The 27,387-nt window shown below is 41.5% G+C and overlaps 1 protein-coding gene across 2 annotated transcripts in view; it reads left to right on the top strand.

The window, feature by feature from the left end:
* Window positions 1–27,387, top strand: part of DERA (deoxyribose-phosphate aldolase) — a 118,076-nt gene that overhangs the window by 43,679 nt on the left and 47,010 nt on the right. For both annotated transcript variants that reach the window (XM_018048429.1, XM_018048430.1), the window contains 3 exons: window positions 144–239; window positions 4,153–4,287; window positions 21,905–22,033. In XM_018048429.1, coding sequence (XP_017903918.1) covers window positions 144–239; window positions 4,153–4,287; window positions 21,905–22,033 — 360 coding nt within the window. The remainder of the gene's footprint in view (window positions 1–143; window positions 240–4,152; window positions 4,288–21,904; window positions 22,034–27,387) is intronic.

Genomic DNA, 27,387 nt, shown 5'->3' with positions numbered 1-27,387 from the left:
TAATTTGTTGCAATGTCGTAGGAGGATTATTTTTTTCTCTGGTTTTGATTTCTGCCAATGTTGAAGTATAAATAATAATTAAAAGCATATTGTGTGACTTGAACTTCACATGAAGTAGGCCGTTATGCTTCCTTTCTCCATAGGCATCACTACAGCTGCCGTGTGTGTTTATCCTGCCCGCGTGTGTGATGCAGTGAAAGCTCTAAAGGCTGCAGGCTGTGACATCCCAGTGGCATCAGGTAAAGTCTGTGGTTTCTGTTGTCGTTTTTTCAGTATGTTTCCCTTCAACTCAGACGCCTTGAGGTATTGCCTATATAGTTGTTTTATTTTATTTATCTTGACTGTACTTTACCTTTCTCTAGTTGGCCATGAGTGGGAGCTCCTCTCTAGTTGTGGTGTGCAGGCTTCCCACTGCAGCGCCTTCTCTTATCGCAGAGCACGGGCTCTAGGCATGTGGGTTTCAGTAGTTGTGGCGTGTGGGCTCAGTAGTTGCGGTGCATGGGTTCAGTTGCCTGAGGCATGTGGGATCTTGGTTCCTACACCAGGGACAAACTCATGTCCTCTGCATTGCAAGGCGGATTCTTAACCACTGGGCCACCAGGGAAGTCCCTATCTATATGATTTTATGCTGCTGTACTGTGCTCAGTCATTTCCAACTCTCTGCGACCCCAGGGACTGTAATCCACCAGGCACTCTGTCCATTGGCTTTTCCAGGCAAAAATACTGGAGTGGGTTGCCTTTTCCTTCTCCAGGGGATCTTCCCTACGCAGGGATCTAACCTGACTCTCCTGTGTCTTCTCCATTGGCAGGCAGATTCTTTACCTACTGAGCCACTTGGGAAATCCCATATAGTTTTATATTATAATTTTAACCAGTCTTGTCTATTTAATTGATTGTATTTATTCATTCTTTTCATATCTGTCCATTGCCTGTTGAGTAGCAATCAGTCAGTTCAGTCGCTCGGTCGTGTCCTACTCTTTGCGACCCCATGAATCGCAGCACGCCAGGCCTCCCTGTCCACCACCATCTCCCGGAGTTCACTCAGACTCAAGTCCATCGAGTCGGTGATGCCATCCAGCCATCTCATCCTCTGTCGTCCCCTTCTCCTCCTGCCCCCAATCCTTCCCAGCATCAGAGTCTTTTCCAACGAGTCAACTCTTCGCATGAGGTGGCCAAAGTACTGGAGCTTCAGCTTCAGCATCATTCCCTCCAAAGAAATCCCAGGGTTGATCTCCTTCAGAATGGACTGGTTGGGTCTCCTTGCAGTCCAAGGGACTCTCAAGAGTCTTCTCCATCACCACAGTTCAAAAGCATCAATTCTTTGCCTTCTTCACAGTCCAACTCTCACATCCATACATGACCACAGGAAAAACCATAGCCTTGACTAGACGGACAGACACGATATTAATTCCTAAGACTACAGAGCCGTGGGCTTTCCCAGTGACTCAGCGGTAAGAGCCTGCCAGTGCAGGAGATGCAGGTTTGACCTTAAAGGAAATTCAGTTGTTAAGGAGGAATCGTCAAGTTAAAAAAAAAGTAGGATATATTATTTTTTTGTCAAATATAATAATAAAATTATGCAGAAGATACAGTTGTAACTCTGAGTGCAGAGTGATTTATTCTGCAGAGGATGGTGACACTCAGAGGGGAAGGGGATACTTCAAAGAGATGTAACTGCATTGGGTCTTAAGGATCAGGAGGAGTTTAGAGAGTGGATAAGCTAGGGAGTGTGTTTCCCAGGTGGCGCTAGCAGTAAAGAACCTGCCTGCAAATGCAGGAGATGCAAGAGAAGCTGGTTCAATCCCTGGGTCAGGAAGATCCCCTGGAGGAGGGCATGGCAACCCGCTCCAGTATTCTTGCCAGGAGAATCCAATGAACAGAGAAGCCTGGCCGGCTATAGTTCATAGGGTCACAAAGAGTCGGACACGACTGAAGCGACTTAGCAGCCATGCAGGCTAAGGAGTGGCATTTCCAGCAGAGGAGCTGGCATGTGTAAAGGTGCAGAAGTGCATTCAGGGAGTTGAAATGAGTTTGCAGGTGTTGCTTTCTAAGGTAGGACAAAGGGAGAGCTGGGGAGTTGAAGCTGAAGAGGTAGATGGGGGACCAGACCCCATGGGGAAACCTTACCAGGCTGTGGCATTTGGCTTTTATTTTGTTGATGGGGAAGATACCAATAGATGTTAAGTCGAGAATGCCATGATCTACTTCATAATATAATAAGTTAGGGGATGGTAGTGGATAAATTAAAGGGGATTGAAATGGAGTTAGACTGATCATAGTCCTTGTGGTCTGAGATGACAAGAGCCACCCCCAAACCTGAACAATAAAAGAGGGTATGTTCAAGAGTTATTGACTTAAAGAAAGACGCAGTAGGAGAACAAGGCATGAGGGAGGGAAAAGTCCTCCTGAATGCTTCCCTCTGTGTGTGTGTGTGTGTGTTTACAAATGGACAGATAGATATTAAATTAGATTCTCCTTTTAAAAGATGTTAGAGGGATATCCTAGTGGTTTAAAGAAGGAAGCTGAGATCATTAATTTATTTTGTTAAGGATACATCAAGAGAAACAAAGTATACAGTGTTTATATATTAATATAGCTATTCCTGAAGATTCCTGAATTGTTTGGCAGCTTCACCTTAATCAGCCTTCATTTTTCATTCAGTTCAGTTCAGTTGCTCAGTTGTGTCTGACTCTTTGCGACCTCATGGACTGCAGCACACCAGGCTTCCCTGTCATCACCAACTCACGGTGCTTGCTCAAACTCACGTCCATCGAGTTGGTGATGCCATCCAACCATCTCATCTTCTGTTGTTCCCTTCTCCTACCTTCAATCTTTCCCTGCATCAGGGTCTTTTCCAATGAGTTAGCTCTTCACATCAGGTGGCCAGAGTATTGGAGTTTCAGCTTCAGCATCAGTCCTTCCACTGAGTATTCAGGACTGATCTCCTTCAGAATGGACTGGTTGGATCTCCTTGCAGTCCAAGGGACTCTCAAAAGTCTTCTCCGACACCACAGTTCAAAAGCATCAATTCTTCAGTGCTCAGCTTTCTTTAGAATCCAACTCTCACATCCATATATGACTACTGGAAAAACCATAGCTTTGACTAGATGGACCTTTGTCAGTAAGGTAATACTTCTGCTTTTTAGTATTTTTCATTAGACTCAATCAGTTCAGCTTTTCCTTTACACAACAGGGAAACATAATTTCCTCTAAGGTAGCAGACCCAAGGAATTTATTATTATTATTTTATTTATTTATTTATTTATTTTTTCCAAGGAATTTAATAATGTCAAGGAAACATGAAAGGTTACCTGTAGACACAAGAATGAAATCGGTGATAAGCATGTTAAAAATGTTGATACTTTCTCCAAAAGTGTCACTGTGTTTCTATTTTCCTTCTGTTCAATGTGGGAGACCTGTGTTCAGTCCCTGGGTTGGGAAGATCCCCTGGGAAAGGGAAAGGCTACCCACTCCAGTATCCTGGCCTGGAGAATTCCATGGACTACACAGTCCATGGTGTCACAAAGAGTTGGACACAGTGGAGTGACTTTCACTTTCACTTTCATACTTGGGCTAATTCTTCCTGACTCACCGCTGCTCCAGTTGCTGTTCTAGTTTTGTGGACTAATTAGGTGCTTTTCCATCCTGCAGTATTTCTCCTTTATTCTCATCTGCTTGACTGTTCATTTGAAGATGGGCAGTGGATGGAACGTGTATTTCCATTTGGTTACAACAGCTGTAAATACGAATGAGTAAGTCATAACAGTGATAGCCAACTTGGTCAAGACTAGGATCCAGGATTAACTAGTGTCCATTCACAGGGCTACTGCTACTGCTTAATGAGTATCACTGTGATGATGACATATCTTCTTAATCACTATTTTCCTAAAGCTCCCCCATTAACATCTCTGCCAGCAGCTTAATTTCAAATCTTCCAAAATATATACTACTAGTATTTATCCTAACGTCAGTGCTATATAGGATCGCATTCAGTCTCTTCACAGTTCACTTTGCAAGGTATGCATGAAGTTCTAAAGTGTCGTTATACTTTGGTCTGAACACTGATTTTTTTTGGTCTGAAATTCTTTGTTGAGATACCGACCAACTGAAATTTGTCTCCCTCCCTCTTTTCCTTGCTTCATTCTCTGCTAGTGGCCACTGGCTTTCCAGCTGGACAGACTCATTTGAAAACACGATTAGAAGAGATCAGATTGGCCGTGGAAGATGGAGCTACGGAAATCGATGTGGTGATTAACAGGACCTTGGTGCTAACAGGCCAGTGGAAAGGTAAGGGCACGTGCTTACCCAAGGGACTCAAGTCATTCCCCGGTCATCCAGATGACGAGGACCTGAAAAGAGGCAGCGTGGTTTGGAAGTCACTGTTCTAGACTACAAGTCACTAGATCAGAGGGTGAATGGAGGAGAAAACACGACTAAGACTGCTCATCCTTGTTGCTTGTAACTCTGGGCAGATGCCCACCTGCATGAACTTTTTAGATCCCTTTTAAGGAATCAGTTATTTCCAAGCTGTGAATTAGTAACTTTTGCTCTCTTCTCTGCTGTTTTGTTACTCAGTACAAAAATCACCTCAGGCAAGTATTTTATGCAGAGTTTATTTTAATATGCTGGAGGAAGCTTCCCTTTTTTATGTTAATCTTTGTGGATTTTGAGGATGTGGGGTTATTGATTAGTTGACGAAGTCTATGTTTACTCCTGTTCTTGAATGTAGCTCCTTTGGATTTGGTTATGTATTCGCCTTCAAGATTTGTGATTTACTATCAAGTCAATTACAATAAGACATTGCCCAGTCCAGTAACAAGCTGTTTCTTTTTTTGATAGATTGATTTTGCTTCTACATTAAATATATTTTATATACTTAGAGATTTTTTTTAAGTTAATAGACTATTTTTTAGAGCGGTTTTAAGTTACAGGAAAATTGAGCAGAAAGTATGCAATTCCCATATACCTGTGCACACCCAACTGCTAACATCTTATATTATTGCAGTTTATATGTAAAAATTGCTGAAGCTGAGCTAATAATATTGATACATTACTTAATCAAAGGAGGTAGGATGTGCTTAATCATGTCGACTTTTCTGACCCCATGGACTGTAGCCCGCCAGGTTTTTCCAGACAAGAATACTGGAGTGGGGGTTGCCATTTCCTACTCCACAGAGATTGTTGATAGCTAAAATAAGTACAATTCTGTATTTTTTAAAAAAATCATTGTAATATGTAGCTTAATTGAAAATTTTTAATGAAATCTTAGGATAAAACCAGAATAATGTATTGTCTCTTTAGCTATGTAGCTATCACATAAATGGCATACTTTATTCTAATTACAAAGGGTAATTTGTAATTAATTAAAATTAATTCTCACTGTTAATTAACCAGTAATAAAGGAAGTAGGTGTTCTACTTAATCTCCTCCCCTACAAATAACCCTTAATAACACTGCATCGCACAACTTTCCAAGCCATTTCCCCTTCATATACACATATGTAACACCTACCGTTTTGTAAGGTTTAAAATAAATATTTTTTTAAAAAGTGAAAAAGTTAGAATTAAAAATAGGATCATGCTTAATGTATTTTCCCTTAACCTAACAATTGGACTTGCCAATATCTCATAGGTATCTCTAGACTCTATCCATCAATCCATCTAGCTCATCTTCTGTAAATTCTAATTCCGTTGTTTATTCACTAAAAAATGCTTTTGGTTAGGCAGCAACAAAGATTCAGTCAGTGGTTTAAATGCTGAAGGATTTACTCTGTCATGTAATATCTGTGTTCATGTATAGTCACTTAGTCCTGTCTGCCTCTTTTGTGACCCCGTGGACTATAGCCCACCAGGCTCCTCTGTCCATGGCATTCTCCAGGCAAGAATACTGGAGTGGGTTGCCATGCCCTCTCCAGGGGATCTTCCTGACCCCAGGATCGAACCTATGTCTGCTGCATCTCCTGCGTTGCCAGGCAGATTCTTTACCACTGAGCCACTTGGAAGCCCCCTCACGTAAAGTCTAGGCGTAGGTATTTCAGGAGTATTGTGGCAGTCCCTCAGAGTTCTCAGAGGCCTGAGCTTCTTTTACCTTCGGCTTCCCAAGATCATAGCATCTGATCTCAGCTTCAAGACCACTCCATTGTTTACAATGGCTTTTGAAGCTCCGGCCCTTACACTTGTCTCCCAGAAGACAGGAAATAGGGGCTTGTCCTGTCTCTAGATCTCACACACCATCTTTGCTTACACCTCATGGCCCTGAATGGACTTCTGTGGTCAGGCTTGGCTGCAAGTGAAGCTGGAAAATGTTGGCTTGGAATATTCAGTATGTTTCCGTTCATTCTTTATACGTTGGATGGTGCACATTTCTGTGCCTCGGTGGAAAGGAGTGAGGGAAATACTGGTTTAGAAAGAGACTGTGCCACATGAGCTAAATAGGATGTGATCTTAAAAAACTTGACAGCAAAAGGGGACTTCCCTGGTGGCCCAGTGGCTAAGACTCTGCATTCCCAATGCAGGTGGCCCGAGTTTGATCCCTGGTCAGGGAACTAGATCCCACAGGCCGTAACTAAGCAATTGCACCGCAGCTACTAAGGCCATGCACTCTAGAGTCCTCACGACACAACTACAGAATCCAGTGCATTGCAACCAGAGAAGTCCCCGTGTTGCAGTGAAGACCGAGCCAGAATAAATAAATTAATTTTTAAAAAGTTGAGGCAAAGCAACAATAGCAACATTTAAATAAAAATATTTATGAAGTCAAAAGGCACAGCGATCTGGACCATGAGCTATGGGGCTGGTTGTCTCAGAGATTTCTGTAGTCCCTGGGGAGCATCACTGTATTCCAGGAGAATCCAGCCACTGGTACAGCAGTCCTGAGTGAAAGTGAAAGTCACTCAGTTGTGTCTGACTCTGCGACCCCATGGACTATACAGTCATGGAATTCTCTAGGCCAGAATACTGGAGTGGGTAGTCTTTCCCTTCTCCAGGGGATCTTCCCAACCCAGGGATCTTCCCAATCCAGTTCTCCTGCATTGTAGGCAGAAGCCCACAGCACTTCTGAAGTGTCTAGGAAAAAAGGTCAGGTTGTTCCCATTATCTGATACTCCCATCTGTACCCACCAACAGTTTTAAATCCTTACCAGGTTTCAGTACTTTTTTTTCAGATTCTTTGTTCTTTATATGTTTGTCTGTTTTGGCTCTGCTGGGTAACTGTTGCTTTTTTGTGGGCTTTTCCCTAGTGCAGCGAGCAGGGGCTGTTCTTCCTTGCATTCATGGGCTTCTCACAGCAGTGGCTTCTCTTGTTGTGGAGCATGGGCTTAATTGCCCTGAGGCATGTAGGATCTTCCTGGATCAGGGATTGAACCTATGTCCTCTGCACTGTCAGGCAAATTCTTAACCAGTGGACCACCAGGGAAGTCCAGGTTTCAATCCCTGACAGTGCACAAATATCTTTTTGTGATTTCGATTTTTGTTCCTTGTCTTATGGGTCATGTGTGCCCTGGGCATTTACAACCATCCTTAAATGGCTTATTTTAAGTAGATGTCCTTACATCCCTATATGTTAATTCTGCTTGTCTGCTGCTTGTAACAGATTTCAGTTCAGATTTAAAGCTAGAGTAGGAAAAAAATGAGTAAGCTTTATGTGCTAAGTTGCATTAGTTATCTCTGACTCTTTGCAGCCCTGTAGACTGTAGCCCTCCAGGTTCCTCTCTCCATGGGATTCCTAGAGTGGGTTGCCATTTTCTCCTCTAGGGGATCTTCCTGACCCAAGGACTGAACCCACGTTTCTTACATCTCCTACAAAACTACTAGCACAAATTTAGAAATAAACTCTGTGTCATTTAGTTGGATTAAAAAACTGTATGCTCTTTATCTTTTATTAAGTAATTATAGACATAGAAGTATAGACTGTATTATAACTTGTGCTCCTGTCTTTAGAATACTACTAATTGGAAAATCAAATACAATAGGAGATGAGATTTGATGTAATTGGCTTTCCTTTAATGAAGCAGGAATGGTTGTTTTTAAGAACTGATAATTTCCCAATAACAGACATTCATGTAAAATATAATAACATATCTTTGTCCCAGACCGTACTTTTCTATTAACTCTTTCTGTGGTGTTAATAACCTCTTGACCCCAAACAAATTGAAAAAGACCATTGAATACTAGAAATTTAATTCTAACTAGAAGCCTGCAAACATCTTGGCCCTTTTTCACTGCAATATTTTGTCTTAATTTCAGTTCCAAATTTGATTACATATTGTGTTTTTCAGTGTCATGTTTTAATATTAACTGTTTTCTAAAATATGAGCCTATCATCAATTTCTTGGAATTTGCTGATGGAGGCGTCTGTGAGGGTGTTAAACATTCCAGTCTAGGTCACTCTTCTCTTTGCACTAAGGTGTGGAGGACACTGGTTAAAAACCAACAGAAAGAATCCTGTTTTTAAAACCTGGCCATTCTTAGTGTCTCTTCACCATTTCTCATGGTCACAGGGGGATATGAACTCAGAGGGGAGATATGAGAAGGACTTGTTATTCCTCTGCTTGGATTCATCTTGGTGGTCATTTAAAATCTACCTCCTCAGGACTTCCCCAGTGGTGCAGTAGTTAAGACTTCTCCTTTCAATGCAGGGGGTGTGGGTTCAATCCCTGGCCAGGGAGTAAAGATCCCAAATGCATCGTGGCCAAAAAAACAAAACATAAATACTGCAACTAATTCAATAAAGACTTTAAAAAAATGGCCCATGTCAGAAAATTAAATAAAATCTTCTTCCTCAGACTTTTAACTTTTCCACCCACCTTGCATGCATGCTAAGTCACTTTAGTCGTGTCCAACTCTGTTCGACTCTGTGCACTGTAGTCCAACAGGCTTTATCTGTCCATGGGATTCTTACTGGAGTGGGTTGCCATTTCCTTCTCCAGGGGATCTTCCCAACTCAGCAATCGAACCATGTCTCTTACATCTTCTGCCTTGGCAGGCAGGTTCTTTATTTCTAGTGCCACCTGAGAAGCCTTCCACCACCTTGAGGCTCCTTAAGTCTTGGCAAATTACCTTCTTACTACTTCTCAGAGAAAATACATCTGTTAGGCAGGAACTTCCTCAAGGTCCTTGCATCCAATCTGCTCCCCTTTTCCTTCTCCTCTTCTTCCTCCTGTGTCCACTTCCCCAGCTGCTTCTCAGAGCTCTCTCCTCCCATCAGCATCCTAGCAGACATCCAAAAGTTCTTATGATTAAAAAATGAAAAGCCCACAGGCTCCATTCCTGCTCATCCCCAGCTGAGTCTCCCTTTCATGGCTGAAATTCTTACAAGAGTTATGTTTACTTGCTCCCTTGAATCTGTTTTTCCCAATACACCAGTGGCCTCTTATTTTGCTGTCCCTGGGGATACTCTTTGGTCATTTAGTTTTGTGGCCCAGAAACAGTTGACACAAGGGACAGTTTCTTCCTGGAGACACTCTCTTGTCACGGCTTTGATGATCCCACTGTCTTCAGGTTTTCCTTCGTGTTTCTCATGCCTCCTGTGTCTTGTTGCAAGCACCTCCATCTCCTCTGTCTTCACTGAAGTGTTTGTGGTCCTTGGGCTCTGTCCTAGCAAACTCAATTTCTCAGGCTTTGCACACTGTTTTTTGGGAACCTCCTGTCCACATTGATTTTGGCCGTTACCTGTGCTGAGGACTAAACCTCCGGAGTGCGGGACCTGAGTCTGTCTGACTTGGGAACTTGCATTCCATTTTCCCACTAAAATTATTCCCCATGAAATGGTGCTTTTTGTTGATTAGTTTCCCTTGGACTGCAAGGAGATCCAACCAGTCCATCCTAAAGGAGATCAGTCCTGGGTGTTCATTGGAAGGACTGATGTTGAAGCTGAAACTCCAGGAGTTTGGCCACCTGATACGAAGAGCTGACTCGTTTGAAAAGACCCTGATACCGGGAAAGATTGAAGGTGGGAGGAGAAAGGGACGACAGAGGATGAGATGGTTGGATGGCATTACCGACTCAATGGACATGGGTTTGGGTTGACTCCGGGAGTGGGTGATGGACAGGGAGACCTGGTGTGCTGTGATTCACGGGGTCGCAAAGAGTCGGACACGATTGAGTGACTGAACTGAACTGAACTGATTGATTAGTTTCACTTAAGCAAACGTTCAAAGTCAGTGAATCTGGGCTTCCCTGGTGGCTCAGTGGTAAAGAATCCACCTGCCAAAGCAGGAGACATGGGTTTGATCCCTGATCTGGGAAGATTCTATGCCATGGAGCAACTAAGCCCATGGGCTACAACTACTGAGCCTGTGTGCCCTAGAACCCACGCTTCGCAACAGGAGAAGCCGCCGCAGTGAGAAGCCGTCGCACTATAACTAGAGAGTAGCCGCCGCTTGCCATGACTAGGGAAAAGCCAGTGTAGCGACTAAGACCCAGCACAGCCTAAAAGGAATCAGTGAGTCTTCACCATAGCAGAGAGTCCAGCCATTTTAGAAACCCATGAAAAATATTTTCATCTCCCTGACTTTATTTACTTGTTCTATTAAATACAGCTTATTTTTGTCTAGGTCATTCATGGCAGTTGTATCAGTGATTACAGGCACCTCATTTGATTTGGCTTTGCTCTATTGCACTTCACAGAGTTTTACAAACTGAAGGTTTGGGGCAACCTTGAGTTGAACAAGTCTGTGGGCACTGTTTTCCCAACAGCATTGGTTCGCTTCATGTCTCTGGGTCACATTTTGGAAATTCTTACATTATTTCAAACTTTTTCATTATTATTATTATTATATGGTGGTGATCTGTGATCAGTAGTCTTTGATATTACTATTACACAAGGATTGTGACTTGCTGAAGGCTCAGATGATGGTTAGCATTTTTTAGCAGTAAAGTATTTCTTCCTTTAAGGTATGTATACTGTTTTGTTTAGACATAATGCTACTGTACACCTAATACACTACAGTGTAGTATAAGCATAAACTTTGCATGCACTGGGAAACCAAAAATTTCACGTGACTCATTTTATTCCATTACTTGGCTTATTGCGCTGGTTTGAAACTGGACCAAAGTATCACTGAGGTCAGACTGTGTATTATTCTGGAACACAGTGATGCTCTCAGGGGCTGAAGTCTGGGAGATGACTTGCCCCATAGCTAATGGTTCCATAGCTGATGGTCGCATAGCTGATGGCTCCATAGCTAATGGTCCAGGCTGCTGTGCTTTCTTTTTAGACTTCATATATCTTTTTGCTGAAACATCTTTGCTATTGTTGTTGTGCCTGGTCCTTTGTTCTTAGGCTTTTTACTGTCAGCTCGTTTCACTGTCCTTCCCTCCCTCCTTTCCATCTGGGCAGAGAAATGGACACCATCTAACTTGCTGCTTGGGACAGTAGTTTTGACTGGGTAGGGTGTGGAATGTCTTGCTGGTTCTCAGACATTATCAGGTGATTTGCCTCACCTCCCTGTCTCACAGAATCCAAGACATCCCCCCAATTATGTGTACTGTCAGAATTGGGGGCTGGATTTAGGGAGGAGTAGGGTCTACACTGAAAGTCCCTCCAGATCATTTGGATTCCACAACCCCCGAAGCCATCCCATATATGCCAAAGGAGAAGCACTAACTTGGAGCAACTTTTTTTTTTTTTTAACACGCTTCTAGTTCTTGATTCTATATAGTTTAGGATGCGTGCCCAGTTGTGTCTGACTCTCTGCAACCCTATGGACTGTAGCCTTCCAGGATCCTCTGTCCATGGGATTCTCCAGGTAAGAATACTGTAGTGGGTTGCCATTTCCTCCTCCAGGGGATCTTCCTGTGTCTCTTGCATCTCCTGCATTGGCAGGTGGGTTCTTTATCACTGGCACCACTTGGGAATTAGGTGCCACATAATTGAAGCATTGTTGAATTTGCATATTCATTAATTAATACAAATCATATTTCCCATGTGTTTATTGTTTATTAAGCCTAGTTCTGCAGTTGGCTGTAAACAGGAGGCTTAAGGAACAGGGTTACTCTGTTGAGTTTAGCCAGAAAGACATCTACTTCTGTGCTCTTGGGAGGCTAGTTCTCCTCTCCCTGGGAAGACTGTGCCTTAGGTGAAGAGAGTAGTTGTCCTGCGCTGGATCCAGAGAGAGGTGGGGTCAGCCGGCCAGATGAGCCAACCATCATTGGAGTCACAGTCAGACCCAGAAAGTACCCAGGACAAATATACTGTGGAGTAAGAAGGGTAGGGGGGTGCTTCCCAGGTGGCGCTAGTGGTAAAGAACCCACCTGCCATTGCAGGAGATATAAGAGACAAGAAGTCTGATCCCTGAGTTGGGCAGATCCTCCGGAGAGGGGCACAGCAACCCACTCAGTATGCTTGCCTGGAGATTCCCATGGATAGGGAAGTGATTCATAACATTGTAAAGAGTAGGACACAACTGAAGCAACTTAGCATGCACGCAAGCAAGAAGGTGGGGGATTGCTCCAGGAGACTGGAAATCTTACTGTCTTTGCAAGGTCTTTGTGTTAGACAAATCCTGGTTGGAATCCTGGTGCTATTGTTAGTGGCTGTTTGCTCTTAGATAAGTCACTTAGCCTCTCTGTACCTTCTGTTCCTCTTCTGTAAAACAGGCATAGTGACATCTGCTTCATGGGGTTATATTAGTAATAGAGATTAAATTAGATGATGTCCATAAATTGGTCATCCTCTTGCTTGGCCCAGATGAATCTCTCCATGTCCTCTGTGGTTTCTTCTCTCTCCCCCTCCTCCTGATGAAGGTAGTGTGTTGCCAAGGGAAGTAACGACATAGCAGAGGCATCCAGTTGATGAAGAAGAATTCTAAAGATGTAGGTTTTAGTATTTATCATTTAGGTAATTTACACCTGGTCTGTGAGCACTTCTCTTCTAACTGCCTCCCTGCATTTAAAAAAGCTACCAGGGACTTCCCTGGTGGTCCAGTGGTTAAGACTGTGCTTCCAAGCTTCCAGTACAGGGGATGCTAGTTCAATCCCTGGTTGGGAAGCTAAGATCCCACATGCTGTCCAGTGTGGCCAAAAAATAAAATAATCAATTAAGTTACTAGTGAGGGGATAAGACATATGGGTTTTCTATGGGTGTTTCCAGCTATAACGGCCTGTGATTTTGTATTTGGTGTTGTTCCTTGTCTGCGTATATTATTCCCATGATAAGTCCTTGTAATATGGTATTTTTTAATGATGATATTGAGGTTGACACCTCAGTTGCATTCCTTAAACAGTTTTTTGAAGAAAGAATTCACCAGAAGAGGTTCATCACATCATAAATCTTATTGAGCAGATTTTGAAAATTAAATGCATTCCATGCTCTGTAAATATACAGAGGTTTTCAATTTTTTAAAACTTTTTTATGACCACTCTGCTGCATATATTTACCTAATATATTACCAGTGATATGGAAAGACTATCAGATTCAAGCATCTTCCAGGACCCAGAGCTGGTGTTACTAGTTTTTGGAAACCCATTCCACACTGAAGCACGAGCAGGTAGTGGGGGTTTAGCCGCTAAGTCATATCTGACTCTTGAGACCCCATGGACTATAGCCCGCCAGGCTTCTCTGTCCATGGGATTCCCCAGGCATGAATACCGGAGGGGATTGCCATTTCCTTCTCCAAGAGATCTTCTTGGCCCGGGGACAGAACCGGCATCTCCTGCATTGAAGGTGGATTCTTTACCTACTGAGCCACCAGGAGCTCCCTGGTGACGCCAAACGTGGCTGCGTCTGGGACATTTTTCCAGCATTATGTGTTCAGAATCACATCTGGAATTATCGTTTGTCTTCTGTATCCACAGCCTCACATACCTTTTACCCTGTTCAGTTCCATTTTTTTTTTGCAGTTGTCTGATTATTTTTTTCTTTTACTTATTTATTTATTCATCTGCATTGTCTTGGTGGCAGTACGTGGGATCTTCGTTGAGATGCACATTCTGTCTAGTTATGGCGTGTGGACTTAGTTGCCCCAAGCCATGTGGGGTCTTAGTCTTAGTTCCCCAACCAGGAATCACACCCTCATTCCTTACATTGCAAGGCAGATTCTTAACCACTGGACCACCAGGGAAGTCCCTGCCCTGTTCGGTTCTTCAGCTCTCCTAAACTTGGTTTATGGAGTATATGCCTTGAGATCCTGAAGAGCTTTAGAATGATACAATTTATTTTTCTTATTTGCTTAGTTTTACAAAAGAAGGGTGGTAGAAAGAATATCTCCTAAAAGAAATTAGGGTTTTTATTTTGTAGAGCTGTTAATCATAGTATCTTATGAGAAAAGCAATCTCTAAATCTATAGACACATTTTTGGGGAGGAATCACATAATCTATAACCTGGGCTTTCTGTTTTGAGGGTTGTTTATAACAGAAACCTTCTGGAGATACTTACGACTGCTGTATGCTTTTATGGTTTTTGTTTTTATGCTATGATTCTTCAAAACTTCAAATACTATTGACAAAAATGTGTGTGTTTTATCTCTTGTAGGTGGTTATTTTACTACCTAGTGTTTCAGCTCATCTCTGTTTTAGTCTTTCAAGATTAATTGGTTGTCTTAGTGGATGAAAACTGTTCTTGAACATTTTGTGACTTTCTTAGATTAGAAGGTTGCCATGTAATTTTATATTAAGTGTTTTACTGTACATATAATTATCTTAAGAGTGATTTTCAGGCCACTTTTGCAGTGTTGAACATCTTTCTGGTACTCAAAAAATAATTGCTTAGATATGTTCGTTAACAATTATTTTTAAGTGCCTTTGAATAGCACGAAATATGAAGGGAAATCTACTTTATGGCTTTTAGATGGGCTATATAATCTTTAAACACTTGGGTTCTTAACTTCAATCATAATTTCTATACATGAAAGCTTGACTAACAGTTTTCTACGTCTGTGTGCTTTTGTGCTCAGCCTGTCAGTCGTGTCCAATTCTTGGCAACCCCACGGGCTGTAGCCCGCCAGGCTTCTCTGTCCGTGGGATTTCCCAGGCAAAAATACTGCAGTATTGGCAGAAATGGCAGTTTCCTCTTCCAGGGGATTTTCCCAACCCAGGGTTCGAACCTGTGTCTCCTGCATTGGCAGGCAGATTCCTTACCACTGAGCCGTCTGGCTAGCCCTTTTCTAAGTCTACAGTGGTACTTCTTCCAGAAAGCTTAACAGGTTGCCAGCAGCCTCAAGATGAAGAATCTGTTTTCCTTTTACGTAGGAGCTGGAGAGGAAGAAGTGACTTTTAGATAGAGAAAAGTTGAATTCTTGAGATGCAAGTTCCTGCTGGCACAGGGAGCCAGCGATCACCTTGTTTTGGATGCTCTTTAAAACCAATGCAGCGTGACCTCCTCCGTCCCCTTGGGTCAGCGTCCAGGCCTTTCCCAGAGTGGCTGGATTATCTAAATCCTGCCACGGACCACTCCACTGGCTCAGCCCCACTTGTTTTTCCCACTGGCAGGGACAAACAGAAGGTCAGGTTATGACCTCCATGTCTTCTCCTCAGCGTAGCATCAGTAGGAGGGACAAGGGGGGACAGACAGGAGACCAGGCGTCTGCTGGTTGTGCCGTTATATTGATTAAGCATCTGCAATGTAATCCATCTTGGGTTTCTAGTACACCCACTTTTGCTACTCCTGAAAACCTCATTATAAGTCAAAACATTTATTATCAGGTTTCTTAATGTGACATCACTCTGCCAGCCACTGCTCTGGTGTGTGTGTTTTGTTAAATTTTGCATTATTCTGACTAATTTGCAGTCGTGGTGTTTGAATTCCATTTTCATTTGTCAGTCATCTTTTATAATAGCTTTCCAAATTATTATTTTTCTGATATGTGCAAGAATTGTTCTTTTTTTTTAAATGGGGAATTTTCAGTTTCTGTAATGTTGAATTTTTAACAGTGAATGGGTATTCTGAGAATGTGAGCAGAAAAATTAATAAATGCTTTAGGGAACAAGGCCATGATATATGCAGAGACTTAACCATAAAGGGGTTTACTGAAGTATTGTTTATAAGAGCAAATAATCTGAAACTTTGACTATCCAGTAATAGGTGGTTGAATACATTGTTTATGACCATGCAACGGAAGACTGTGCAGCCATTAAAAATGTGCTACAGACATGAATTTATTAATTTGGAAAGATGTCTATGATATATCAAAGGGAAGAAAAGCAGGTTTCAAAATAATATGTACCATATATAATCACACATTTTTTTCTAAAAAAAAAAAAAACCCAGTAGAATAGTTGATAGTTTCAAAAGCCCTCCCGTGAGAAAACTACCTGGATACTAAATAAACTACAACAGTATAACAAACATATCTTTTTTAACTGTTATTTTTGAATAATTTACAACTTACAGAAAGGTTACAAAATAGCACACAAAATTCCCATTTATTCCCAGTTATAAAATTCTATCCCATTTAAATTTTTGCCTTCCCTCTTTCTCTTTCTGTCTCTCTATACGTGTATGCAGAGAGAAAGTTAAATAGATATAGATATATTTTTTCTGAATTATTTGAGATTAAGTTGCTGACCTATTGATACATTACTATTAAGTACTTCAGTGTGTATTTCCTAAAAACATATGAAGCCACAGTAAACCATCAAAATCAGGAAATTAACATGAATGTCGTTAATGTTACCATTAGGTCTCCTGCACCTTCTGCACTGGCACTTTATCACTGAGCCACCTGGGAAGCCTGCGTGTCTCTTTAGGCTTCTTCAGTCTGGAACAGTCCTCAATCTTTTCTCGTGTTTGAAGAACTGAGGTCTATTTTGTAAAGCGTACCTCAGTCTGGGTGGGTTACATGGTTTTTCATGATTGGATTCACATTAGGTGTTTTTGGTAGGCCCACCCCTGAAGTTTTGTTCTGTTCTTCTCAATGTCCTCTGCTTTCAGGAGTCCCGAAATGTTGATCTGTTCCATTATTGACGGCGTTACGCTTTTACTTGGCTGAGATGGTTTCTGCCAAGTTTCTCCATTGTAAAATTAATAAATATTTTGTATTTTAGTAAGTATTTTATGAATGGAGATATGGTTAATATCCTGTTCTTCATCTAACTTTTACTCAGTGGTTTTAAGTGTTCATTGGTAATTCTGTTATACTCTGATAGTTGGAAATGGTGATTTTTTTCTGATTCCATCATTTCTTTTATACTCATTAGTTAGCATTACCTTCTCCCTCTGTTTCTTCCTCTCTTCAAGAACTCATAGATGCCTGTTTTTTGTTTTTTTTTTTCCCAGCTGGTTATAATCCATTACTATCATTATTTATTCTGGTACTCAAATTGTCCCAGATTTGGCAGATGGGAGCTGCTTCAAACTAGCTCCTCTGCCCTTTTGACATGTTTTTGTTATTCTTTAAGACCTTCTTTACATTTATTTAAAAGATATTTCGGGCTTCTCTGCCCCAGGCTTGGAATCAGTCACTTTCCCAAGGAGCTTTGCTTGTTTTCATTGAAGGTTGGTGTTTAGGAACGAAGATCTGGGTGCTACAGGGTGCTCATTGCTACAAGGTTGCTGCTGTTTCCATGCCTTCTTAGGGGAAATACATAAATGTATACAACGCACACCAATAAACATGCATACAGCTCTGTCTGTCTATCCGTGATGTTAGGAAAGATTGAGGGCAAGAGGTGAAGGGAGAGACAGAGGATGAAATGGTTAGATGGCATAACTGACTCAATGGACATGAGTTTGAGCAAACTCCAGGAGATAGTGAGAACAGGGAAGTCTGGCATGCTGCAGTCTATGGGGTCGCAGAGTCGGACACAACTGGGCGACTGAACACCACAGTAGTAAGTTAGACATCTCTTCTCATGCCCCAAAGAGGTTGTATCTTACATTCTTTAGGAAATGTGGATCATAGTGTCCTCTGCTTTTTGTTTATTTGTTTTTTTATGACTGCACTGGGTCTTCATTGTTGCACACGGGCTTTCTCTAGTTGTGACAAGTCGGGGGCTATCCTTTGGTGCTGCGCGCAGTCTTCTCGTATTAACCAGGCAGTCAGAGCACCCACACTATTGTCCATTATACCATACTTCCCAGTGTCTATGTGTTCATAGGTTGAAGACTAATAAACCAATTCTGATGATCCCATGGACTGCAGCCCACCAGGCTCTTCTGTCCATGGAATTCTCCAGGCAAGAATACTGGAGTGGGCTGCCATGCCCATCTTTAAGGGATCTTCCCGCCCCAGAGATCGAACCTGGGTCTTCCACATTGCAGGCAGATTCCTTCCTGTCTGAGCCACAAGGGAAGCCCATGGCAAGCTGAGAAGGGGTTTATGATTTATTATTAGGAGGATCTGGGGTAGCTTACTGAATCAGTGGGAAGCTGAGAAGCAGGCTTGGAGTACAAGCAGGACCATGAAGACTGGGGAGCAGAGAGTAAGCCAGATGTGTAACAGAAAGAGTCTGCTTACGAGACCAGTGCTGTTGCTCTTGCCAGTGGCCAGCGTGGGTACCCTGCTGGCTGGTGACCGCTGTGGACTCTCGGACCTACTGCCATTGCTGACGTTGCATTACTGATGAAAATCTCTAACTGTCCTTCATCTTTGCATCACTCAGTAAAATTCAAAGGATTATGTAGAAGCATTCCTTTGATGGAGCCCAGACCTCGTTTTGGGCTTCCCAGGTGGTGCTTGTGGTGAAGAATCTGCCTGTCAATGCAGGAGACAGAAGAGGCTCGGGTTTAGTCCCTGACTCAGGGACATCTCTAGAGGAGGGCATGGCAGCCCACTCCAGTATTCTTGCCTGGAGAATCCCATGGACAGAGCAGCATGGTGGGCTACAGTCCATAGGGTTGCAAAGAGCTGGACACAACTGAAGCGACTTAGCACAGCACACACAGAGTGCATTCTAAAAAGACCAGGTTTGGTGTGCTTTCTGATTTAATTGTCCTGGTAGACTCTGGGCAGAATGGTAACAGAAACAAATAACAACTTTCCCAGTGTTGATCTTTAAAGGTGTAAGATACTTTTTCAGTTAACCTTGATCCTGTTATCTGATGAGACAGGTCAGTAACATAATTTAAAGAGTTGGTAATTAAAGAATTAGAAGGCACTGGTTGCATATTAGTTAAATCCAGTGAAACTCAGAGTTACCATTTTTGGTTCATTCTGTTTGGGTCATGGATTAAAAAGCATGAATTCCAGGTGGCTGATAATTGAGTCATAAAATACATCTGGGTTTTCTGGTTAATTTTAACTGTAGGTGAAGAACTTCAGTGGATATTAAAGGGTAATATATTTTAGAAAATGGCTGGTGATTTTGCTTATAAATATGCTCAGGACCAATGTTTTAAGAATTTTGTTATACAGGCCAAAGTTCCCTTTCACAAATGCTGTAACAAAATATTTTCAAGTCTTATCTGATGGCTCACTGAATATAAGCACTAATCCATATAACAAAATTTCTGTGTAGTGCAAAAAGTTGGGTCAGGTATGAACCAAGATTTGACTTTTATCAACAGCACTTAGTAAAAATTCATTTTACTAGAATTCTGAACTTAATAATAATGATTAAACTTTTTGAATGCTTACAATAAGCCAGGCAATGCACAAAGTTTTGTGTGTGTGTATACCTATCTATCTGTATATATCTTTTAATCCTCAAATAACCTATAAAATAAATATTATTATTGATACTTTAAGGCTAGAACTGAGGCTGGGAGAAATAACTTGCCTAAGGTCACACAGAAAGTGTTGGAGTTGAGTTTTAAATCCACCTTTCTTTGACCCTTGAGATTGCTCATTGTACTAGGAAGAAAAATCCTTAATTAGATCACAACTTAACTCCAGATTATCATTCTTGAATTTTTAGCTCAAGAGGTTTCCTTGTCACTAGTTCTTAGAGGACAGCTTTCTATTTTCAAGAACTGTTTTTCCATCCAAGATTCACTCTCTGAGTTAAAAGAATATAGATGGTTACTGCCGCATAGTCTTTTGCTGTTTATCCTGTTCTTGCATGTTGTTGTATTGGATGTGAGGGTGATATGATTTCCTCATGGTTTAGGTGCGACATGCAGGGTAAGGTGGGCAGTGTGGCATCTCGGGTCATTTCTGAAACAACTACTGACTGTTAGGAATTTGTAAAAATATTCTGCCCTTTCTTGAAAAAAAAAAAACGTGGGTACCCCTTGGAGGAAACAAACATTGTACTTTTCCATGTGTCTTGTAATAGAATCCTTCACGCTTCAAGTTAAGTTTGGGTTTTCTAAAATTGAGAAGACAAGTTTTGTTCCATCTTTATCTTTCATGGTTTGGGGACTTGCCTGGTGGTCCAGTGGTTAGGATTCCATGCTTCCACTGCAGGGGGCGTGGGTTCCATCCCTGGTTGGGGAACTAAGATCCTGCATGGTGTCTGGCATGGTGCATATCCCCCCTCAAAAATAAAAACACCAAAAACTTGGGTGATTTGACTTAGTTTTCTGACTCAAGACTGATTTTTAGTCTTTTATAAGTACTTTAGAAAACGTGTGAATTATACAACTGTCATTTTAGCATTAAAAATGCTTCTCGTAACCCTAATGTTTATTATTACCCTAATCCTGATGGCTCAGAGGTTAAAGCGTCTGCCTCCAATGCAGGATACCCAGGTTCGATCCCTGGGTTGGAAGATCCCCTGGAGAAGGAAGTGGCAACCCACTCCAGTATTCTTGCCTGGAGAATCCCATGGAGGGAGGAGCCTGGTGGACTGCAGTCCACGGGGTCACAAAGAGTCGGACACGACTGAGTGACTTTACTTACTTACTTAATCCTGATAGTGTAGCAATAACTGAAGTTCAGAAAATGAGATGTAGCCAACCTGATGCAGGTTAAGAGCTTGGTGTTATTGGCAATAGACAGTCTTAAATAATTTTTCAGAATTTTAATACTCATTATACTGTACTGATTTTGCTTGCTAATATTCTGTTACTTTGAATATGAAATGTTTCCCCCTCAATTTAATTTTATTGAGTATAATGGGCTTTGAGGGTATATATGTGTATGTGTGTATAAAATAAATATATATATATTTTCAATTCAGGTGCTTTATGAATGCTATATGGAGCTCTAGAAGGCAAATGTGGTACTGGGGTCAGAGGTTAATAGATTCAAAGCTGCATCTCTGAATTCCTCCACGGCTGAATTTGTATACATACACCCATCACTCCCTGTCTAGGCTGAATGCTTTTTAGTCTGATATATTGGTGGCGCTAGTGGTAAAGAACCTGCCTGCCAATGCAGGAGATGTAAGAGACACAGATTTGATCCCTGGGTTGGGATGATCCCCTGGAGGAAGGCACGACAACCCACTCTAGTATTCTTGCCTGGAGAATCCCATGGACAGAGGAGCCTGGCAGGTGATGGTCCATAGGGTTGCAGAGTCAGACATGACTGAAGCGACTTAGCACACACACATGCATGGACAAATACCCTGACAGAGAGTGGGGCAAACTGTTATGTCTTTATTTTCATTAGCAGAGCTCTCAGGAAAGGCCTGCTTTATATTCCAACAAGAGAACTTATTATGTGTGAATGGGAGAATTCAAAAGGACTGGAGGATCTTTTTTTCTTTAGTTTGCAAAGTGATACACCGCTGTATATATGGTAGATGAATTTCTTTTTTTCTCCTAAGTAACCATCCTACAAAAGCAGTAGAAATTATTTGTAATTTGCATGTCTTTATAATGATACTTTAAAAGCTCTGTGGGTTGGGACCTGGGGCCAGGGCATAGAAACTCTTTCAAGGTAGCAAACGAAGGAGTTCCTTAGAACAGGAGGGGGACTGCAACAGAATGCTTGAGGCAATATTAAATTGGGGTGATTTTTTAGAAAGTGACAAATGGTTTATGTTTCCTAAATCTGAGATGGGTTCTACCAGTTCTAAATGGCTGCCAAGTAATGTTATCACTTGCCGGCTTTGTAACGGCCTCAATTATTTCCTTCCTCAGCCCTGTATGATGAGATTCGTCAGTTTCGCAAGGCCTGTGGGGAGGCTCACCTCAAAACCATCTTAGCCACAGGAGAACTTGGATCTCTCACCAACGTCTATAAAGCCAGTATGATAGCCATGATGGCAGGTAAGCGTTTTATACTGAAATTATGCTATATATTGAATGGATGCTTTTAAGAGAAATTGGTAAGTCGAAGCATTTGGCTATTAACTGAAAGTGCTAACCACTTGCGGAGAAGGCAATGGCACCCCACTCCAGTACTCTTGCCTGGCAAATCCCACGGATGGAGGAGCCGGGTGGGCTGCAGTCCATGGGGTCGCTAAGAGTCGGACATGACTGAGTGACTTCACTTTCACTTTTCACTTTCGTGCATTGGAGAAGGAAATGGCAACCCACTCCAGTGTTCTTGCCTGGAGAGTCCCAGGGACAGGGGAGCCTGCCGGGCTGCCGTCTGTGGGGTTGCAGAGTTGGACACGACTGAAGTGACTTAGCAGCAGCAGCAGCTAACCACTTGAAGGGTTTTTTTTTTTTTTTCCTGTGGGAGGGGTCAGCTATTTTATGAATACACGTGCAGTGGGAAATGGTCACAAACTTGGCTTTCTTCCACGTTTTTGGGTGGCGTTTCATCACTGCATTATCCTTGTAAGGCAGTAGATGGCTCTCTTGTTAGTGAATTGCCTTCTGTGTTAAGTCTTTGATTATTCATTCATCAACATATGTTAGACAGGAATTTCTTTAACTCTGACTTATTCCTCTCTGTGAATTTAAGTGTTTGATTTTTTTCAGAGATCCATATCCGTCCTGTCTAAGGCAGCCTGAGCTTTTGTCTGTGTTTTATTTTTTCTTCTTCTTAAATTTAGGGCAGTGTCTTTGTTTTTGTTTTTGTTTTTTTTTTTTGAAATGTAGTTTGACTCAGTCTTTGTTTTCACAAACAGCAGGTCTAGCTCTTCATACACACAAGCTTGACACTGATTGCTTTTTCTCACCTTCATAGGAATCAGTGAATCAGTCTTGAGAGTTGTTTTTCGCCGTATTTCATGCATTCTTTCCATCCTGTGTGCTGCTATCTTAGGCCACTGTCATTCCCCACATGGATCACTTCAACGGTCTTCTAACTAGTTTTCCAGTCTCTGCTTCTGTCCCCTTTCAATCTGTTCTCCACACTGTTGCCAGAATGATCTCTCAGGAATGCTAATTGGGTTGTGGTACCGCTTGTTTAAAATCCTTCGGTGGCGGCCCTTCGTTTTCAAGATACAATATAACTTCCTTCAGCTTGGCTTTGATAAAGGTCCTTCCCAAGACCCTGCCTGAGCCTCCGCGGTCTCCTCCTTTTCATATGGGAGGCTCCGTGAGTTACCTGCCGTGCCCTGCAGGTGGCGCAGGATCTTCTGTTGTGCACAGACTGTAGCTCTGGCTCAGGGGCTCAGTAGTTGCGGCATCGTGCTGGCTTTCTCAGAGAAGGCAACGGCACCCCACTCCAGTACTCTTGCCTGGAAAATACCACGGATGGAGGAGCCTGGTAGGCTGCAGTCCATGGGGTTGCTAGAAGTCGGACACGACTGAGCGACTTCACTTTCACTTTTCACTTTCATGCATTGGAGAAGGAAATGGCAACTCACTCCAGTATTCTTGCCTGGAGTATCGCAGGGATGGGGGAGCCTGGTGGGCTGCTGTCTGTGGGGTCACACAGAGTCAGACACGACTGAAGCGACTTAGCAGCAGCAGCAGCAGCAGCTGGCTTTCTGGTTGTGGCACATGGGCTCCAAAGTGCGTGGCTCAATAGTTGCTCCCTCTGGGCTTAGTTGCTTTGCAGCATGTGAGATCTCAGTTCCCCAACCAGGGGTCAGACCCTCATCCCCTGCATTGCAATGTGGATTATTAACCACTGGACCACCAGGGAAATCCTTCCCATGGAGGTTTATTGAAACCTCTGTCAGATAACTTGCTATACCAAGATGGAGTGTTGCATTTTTAGCTGCCCTACTAGTGGCTCCATGTTTGGATGAATATACGTGACTTCTCGCTTCTTAAATTTGGGCCTCTATCACAGTCACTCTCTAGATTTTTCTACTCATGTACTTTTTATTAAAGTCTCTCAGACCTAGCGTGGTTCCCTGGAATTGTACTGAAATTCAGCCAACCGGGCATTAATGAAGCTGTTGCTCTGGTTTGCTGCTGTATCCAAAAGATCTCTGCTCTGCTTATTTTATTTAAACTGAAATCTCTGAAAACCTAAGGATAGGGAAGAATGGAACATTGTAACGAATGGGTCATCAGTTATATTGCCATTCCAAAGGTCCCCAATGATAAAAGATGCTGGAACCCTCAGGAACCTGGGGAAAGCCCATCGGAGTCTTAGGTAGACAGGTAGCCTCCCTTTTCATGCTCTTAGAAACAGGACCAGGGAGTTAGCCCAGAATGGCGTGATCCAGGTCACAGTGAAAGTGTATTCATTCTGGGTAAGCAAGCCAACCCTGTACCTGTTGCTTGAAATAGGAACATTATTAGGTCCTCATGCTTAGACACATCTGTTCCACCCTCCACCCCACCCTTTGCATCCACAGACAGAAATGTGACTGGAAACATGCCGTCACCCGTCTCTTCCTGTTGGCTCATATCCCAGTCCATCTTGTTTATCTCCTTCAGTTTTTCATCTGATCAGTGCTTGATACTGTGAGTGATAGAACTTGTATTAGTGCTATGCTTTACTAGATACTTCAAAATTATGTTCCTTCACCTTCACAGCAGCCCTGTAGCTGATGAAGAAACTTAAGATGGAGGGACTTGCCCAAGGTCCCAAAGCTAACTGATCATATAAGTCATTATTTGAACCCAAGTGTTCTGGCCTCAGGTGTATCTGTCTCCCAAGGCACTGTGCCAGGCCTTATCCTGAATTAAAGGCGCAGTCTTTGTGAGATGTGTGTGAAAGCATCTAGCAGTTCCTGACCCACAGCTTTTGCTTCTCGTTCTGTTACAGAGGCATATAATAGAAATGAAGTAGTTCTTGAAAAAAAATTTTTTTTAATTTAAATTTTATTTTTTTACTTTACAGTACTGTATTGGTTTTGCCATATGTTGACATGAATCCACCACAGGTGTACATGAGTTCCCAACCCTGAACCCCCACTCCCACCACCCTCCCCATATCATCTCTCTGGGTCATCCCAGTGTACCAGCCCCAAGCATCCTGTATCCTGTATCAAACCTAGACTAGTGATTCGTTTCTTACATGATAGTGTACGTTTCAATGCCATTCTCCCAAATCATCCCACCCTGTCCCTCTCCCGCAGAGTCCAAAAGTCACCAATACAGTATACTAACACATATATATGGAATTTAGAAAGATGGTAATGATAACCCTATATGCAAGACAGCAAAAGAGACACAGATGTAAAGAAAAATTTTTTAAATGAAATTTGTGGACTGCCTTCACATTTCATCCTGTTTCTGTATTATCTAAAAACTTTTTTTTTCTTCAAAATCATCTTCATTGAAGTAAATTTTTATTCAATAAAGTTCAAGTATTAACATGTATGATATGATGAGTTTTGACAATTTGTATAATCTTCCCAGAAACAGCATTTGTTCCCTTTTGATGTCAGTTCCGCTCTTTTTAACCTTCTGCTCCAGGTGCAATAACTGGTCTGATTTTATCACCATGGATTAGCTTTGCCAGTTTTAGAACATTATACTTACACAGTATGTACTCTTCCTTTTTTTTCACCTACATGCCCTGAGGTGTAATACTTGTGAGATCCGTTCATGTCATTCTGTGTATAAGAAGTTTGCTTGCTTGTTTTTCATTGTACAAATATAGGAGTTGCTGAATTTATTGATATAAGGTGTTTAGAATACTCTCTTACTAGTCTGATGTCTGTAGGGTCCGTAGTTATATCTCCTTTTTTATTCCCAATATCAACCATTTTTGTTTTCTTTCCTTTTATTGTTATTGTTCTTTGTTTTGTTTTGGTAGAAACTAATCTTGCTAGGGATCTGTCAGTTTTATTAATCTTTTCAAAGAACCAATATTTTGCTCTTTTTGCTTTATCATTCAGTTAAAAATGTTTTCTAATTTTTCTAGTTGTTTAGAATATTATTGGAGTGTTATTTAGTATGAAATGTTTAATTTCCAAATATTTTATGTTTCTATGGATATCATTATTACTGACTTAAAATTTAAAATTCTTTTATGCTCAGAGAATATCAATTTTAAAAATCTTTTGCCTTTTGTAATTAATGAGATTTATTTTATACCCCATTTTATGGTATATTAAAGTATCTGCTTCAAGTGCACTGAAAAAAGTGTCATTTATTTGCCAATGTTAGTCATCATGTTCTGTGAATGTCAATTAACTCAAGTTGGTTGGTCACATTTTTTAGATCTGATTTTGTTTGGTTTTATTTTGGTCTACTTGTTCTATTAATTTATTAATATCAAAGATTTCTGATCACTGATCACCATAACAAATATAATAGTAATGAACATTTTTGAAACATTTCAAGAATCAGCAAAACATGGCACAGAGACTTGAAATGGTACTGATAGACTTACCTGATGAAGGGTTGCTGCAAACCTTCAATTTATAGAAAATGCAATATCTGTAAAGTGTAATAATGCAAAGCACAATAAAATGAGGCATACCTATATTTCTCTTTACATTTCATAGGTCACAAATAAAAAAACCGTACAGCAGTTCCATTTACACCCTGATTAGTCCCCAGAATTATTTTACTATTCTTCTTCTACCTGTTTATAAACCCCTCCTCAAAGTGATGTGATTTTTAATAGATATTTGTCTTTTAAGGAAATTAAAAAAAGAAACCTAGGTAAAACCAGTCTTCTGCATGTCATTTCTTTATCTCTTATTCTTCCTGTAGTCTGCTGGTGATTAGTTCTCTCAGATTTTGTTCATTGAAACATGTCTTTTTTCACCTCCATGTTTCAAGGGTGGTTTGCTGAATATAGAGTTTTAGGTTACAGTTTTATTTCTATTTCAGTACTTAACCTTATCATTCCATTTCTTGGAATTCTGTTTCTTCCTGTTTTCCTGTAAGTAATGTTTCATTTTACTCTGGCTATGGCCACCAATATTTCTCTTTATTTTTCACTAATTTGACTATGATGTGCCTAAGTGTGGTTTTCTTCATATTCGTCCTTCCTTGGAGTTTATTGAACTTCTTGGATTTGTAGGTTGTTGTTTTAGACATTAAAAAAAATATTTTTCCAAGTATATTTTCTTCTCCAGTCTTTTTTTCCTTCTGGGACCCGAGTTCCTGAGTGTTAGATATTGTCTGCAGCTTACTGGGCCCTGTTAACTTCAATTTTAATCTCCCCTCCAACCCTCAGCCCCCTTTTTCTGAATGGCTAATATACATGGATCTTTCTTCAAGTTCATTGACCCTTATTTTCTACCTTAAATTTACTTTTATGCCCATCCACTGAAATTTGTGCTGATGAACATTTTTAGTTTTAGAATCCA

Source organism: Capra hircus, chromosome 5, assembly GCF_001704415.2.
Source record: "Capra hircus breed San Clemente chromosome 5, ASM170441v1, whole genome shotgun sequence".
Lineage (NCBI taxonomy): Eukaryota > Metazoa > Chordata > Mammalia > Artiodactyla > Bovidae > Capra > Capra hircus.
This window is presented reverse-complemented; position numbering and strand designations above follow the sequence as displayed.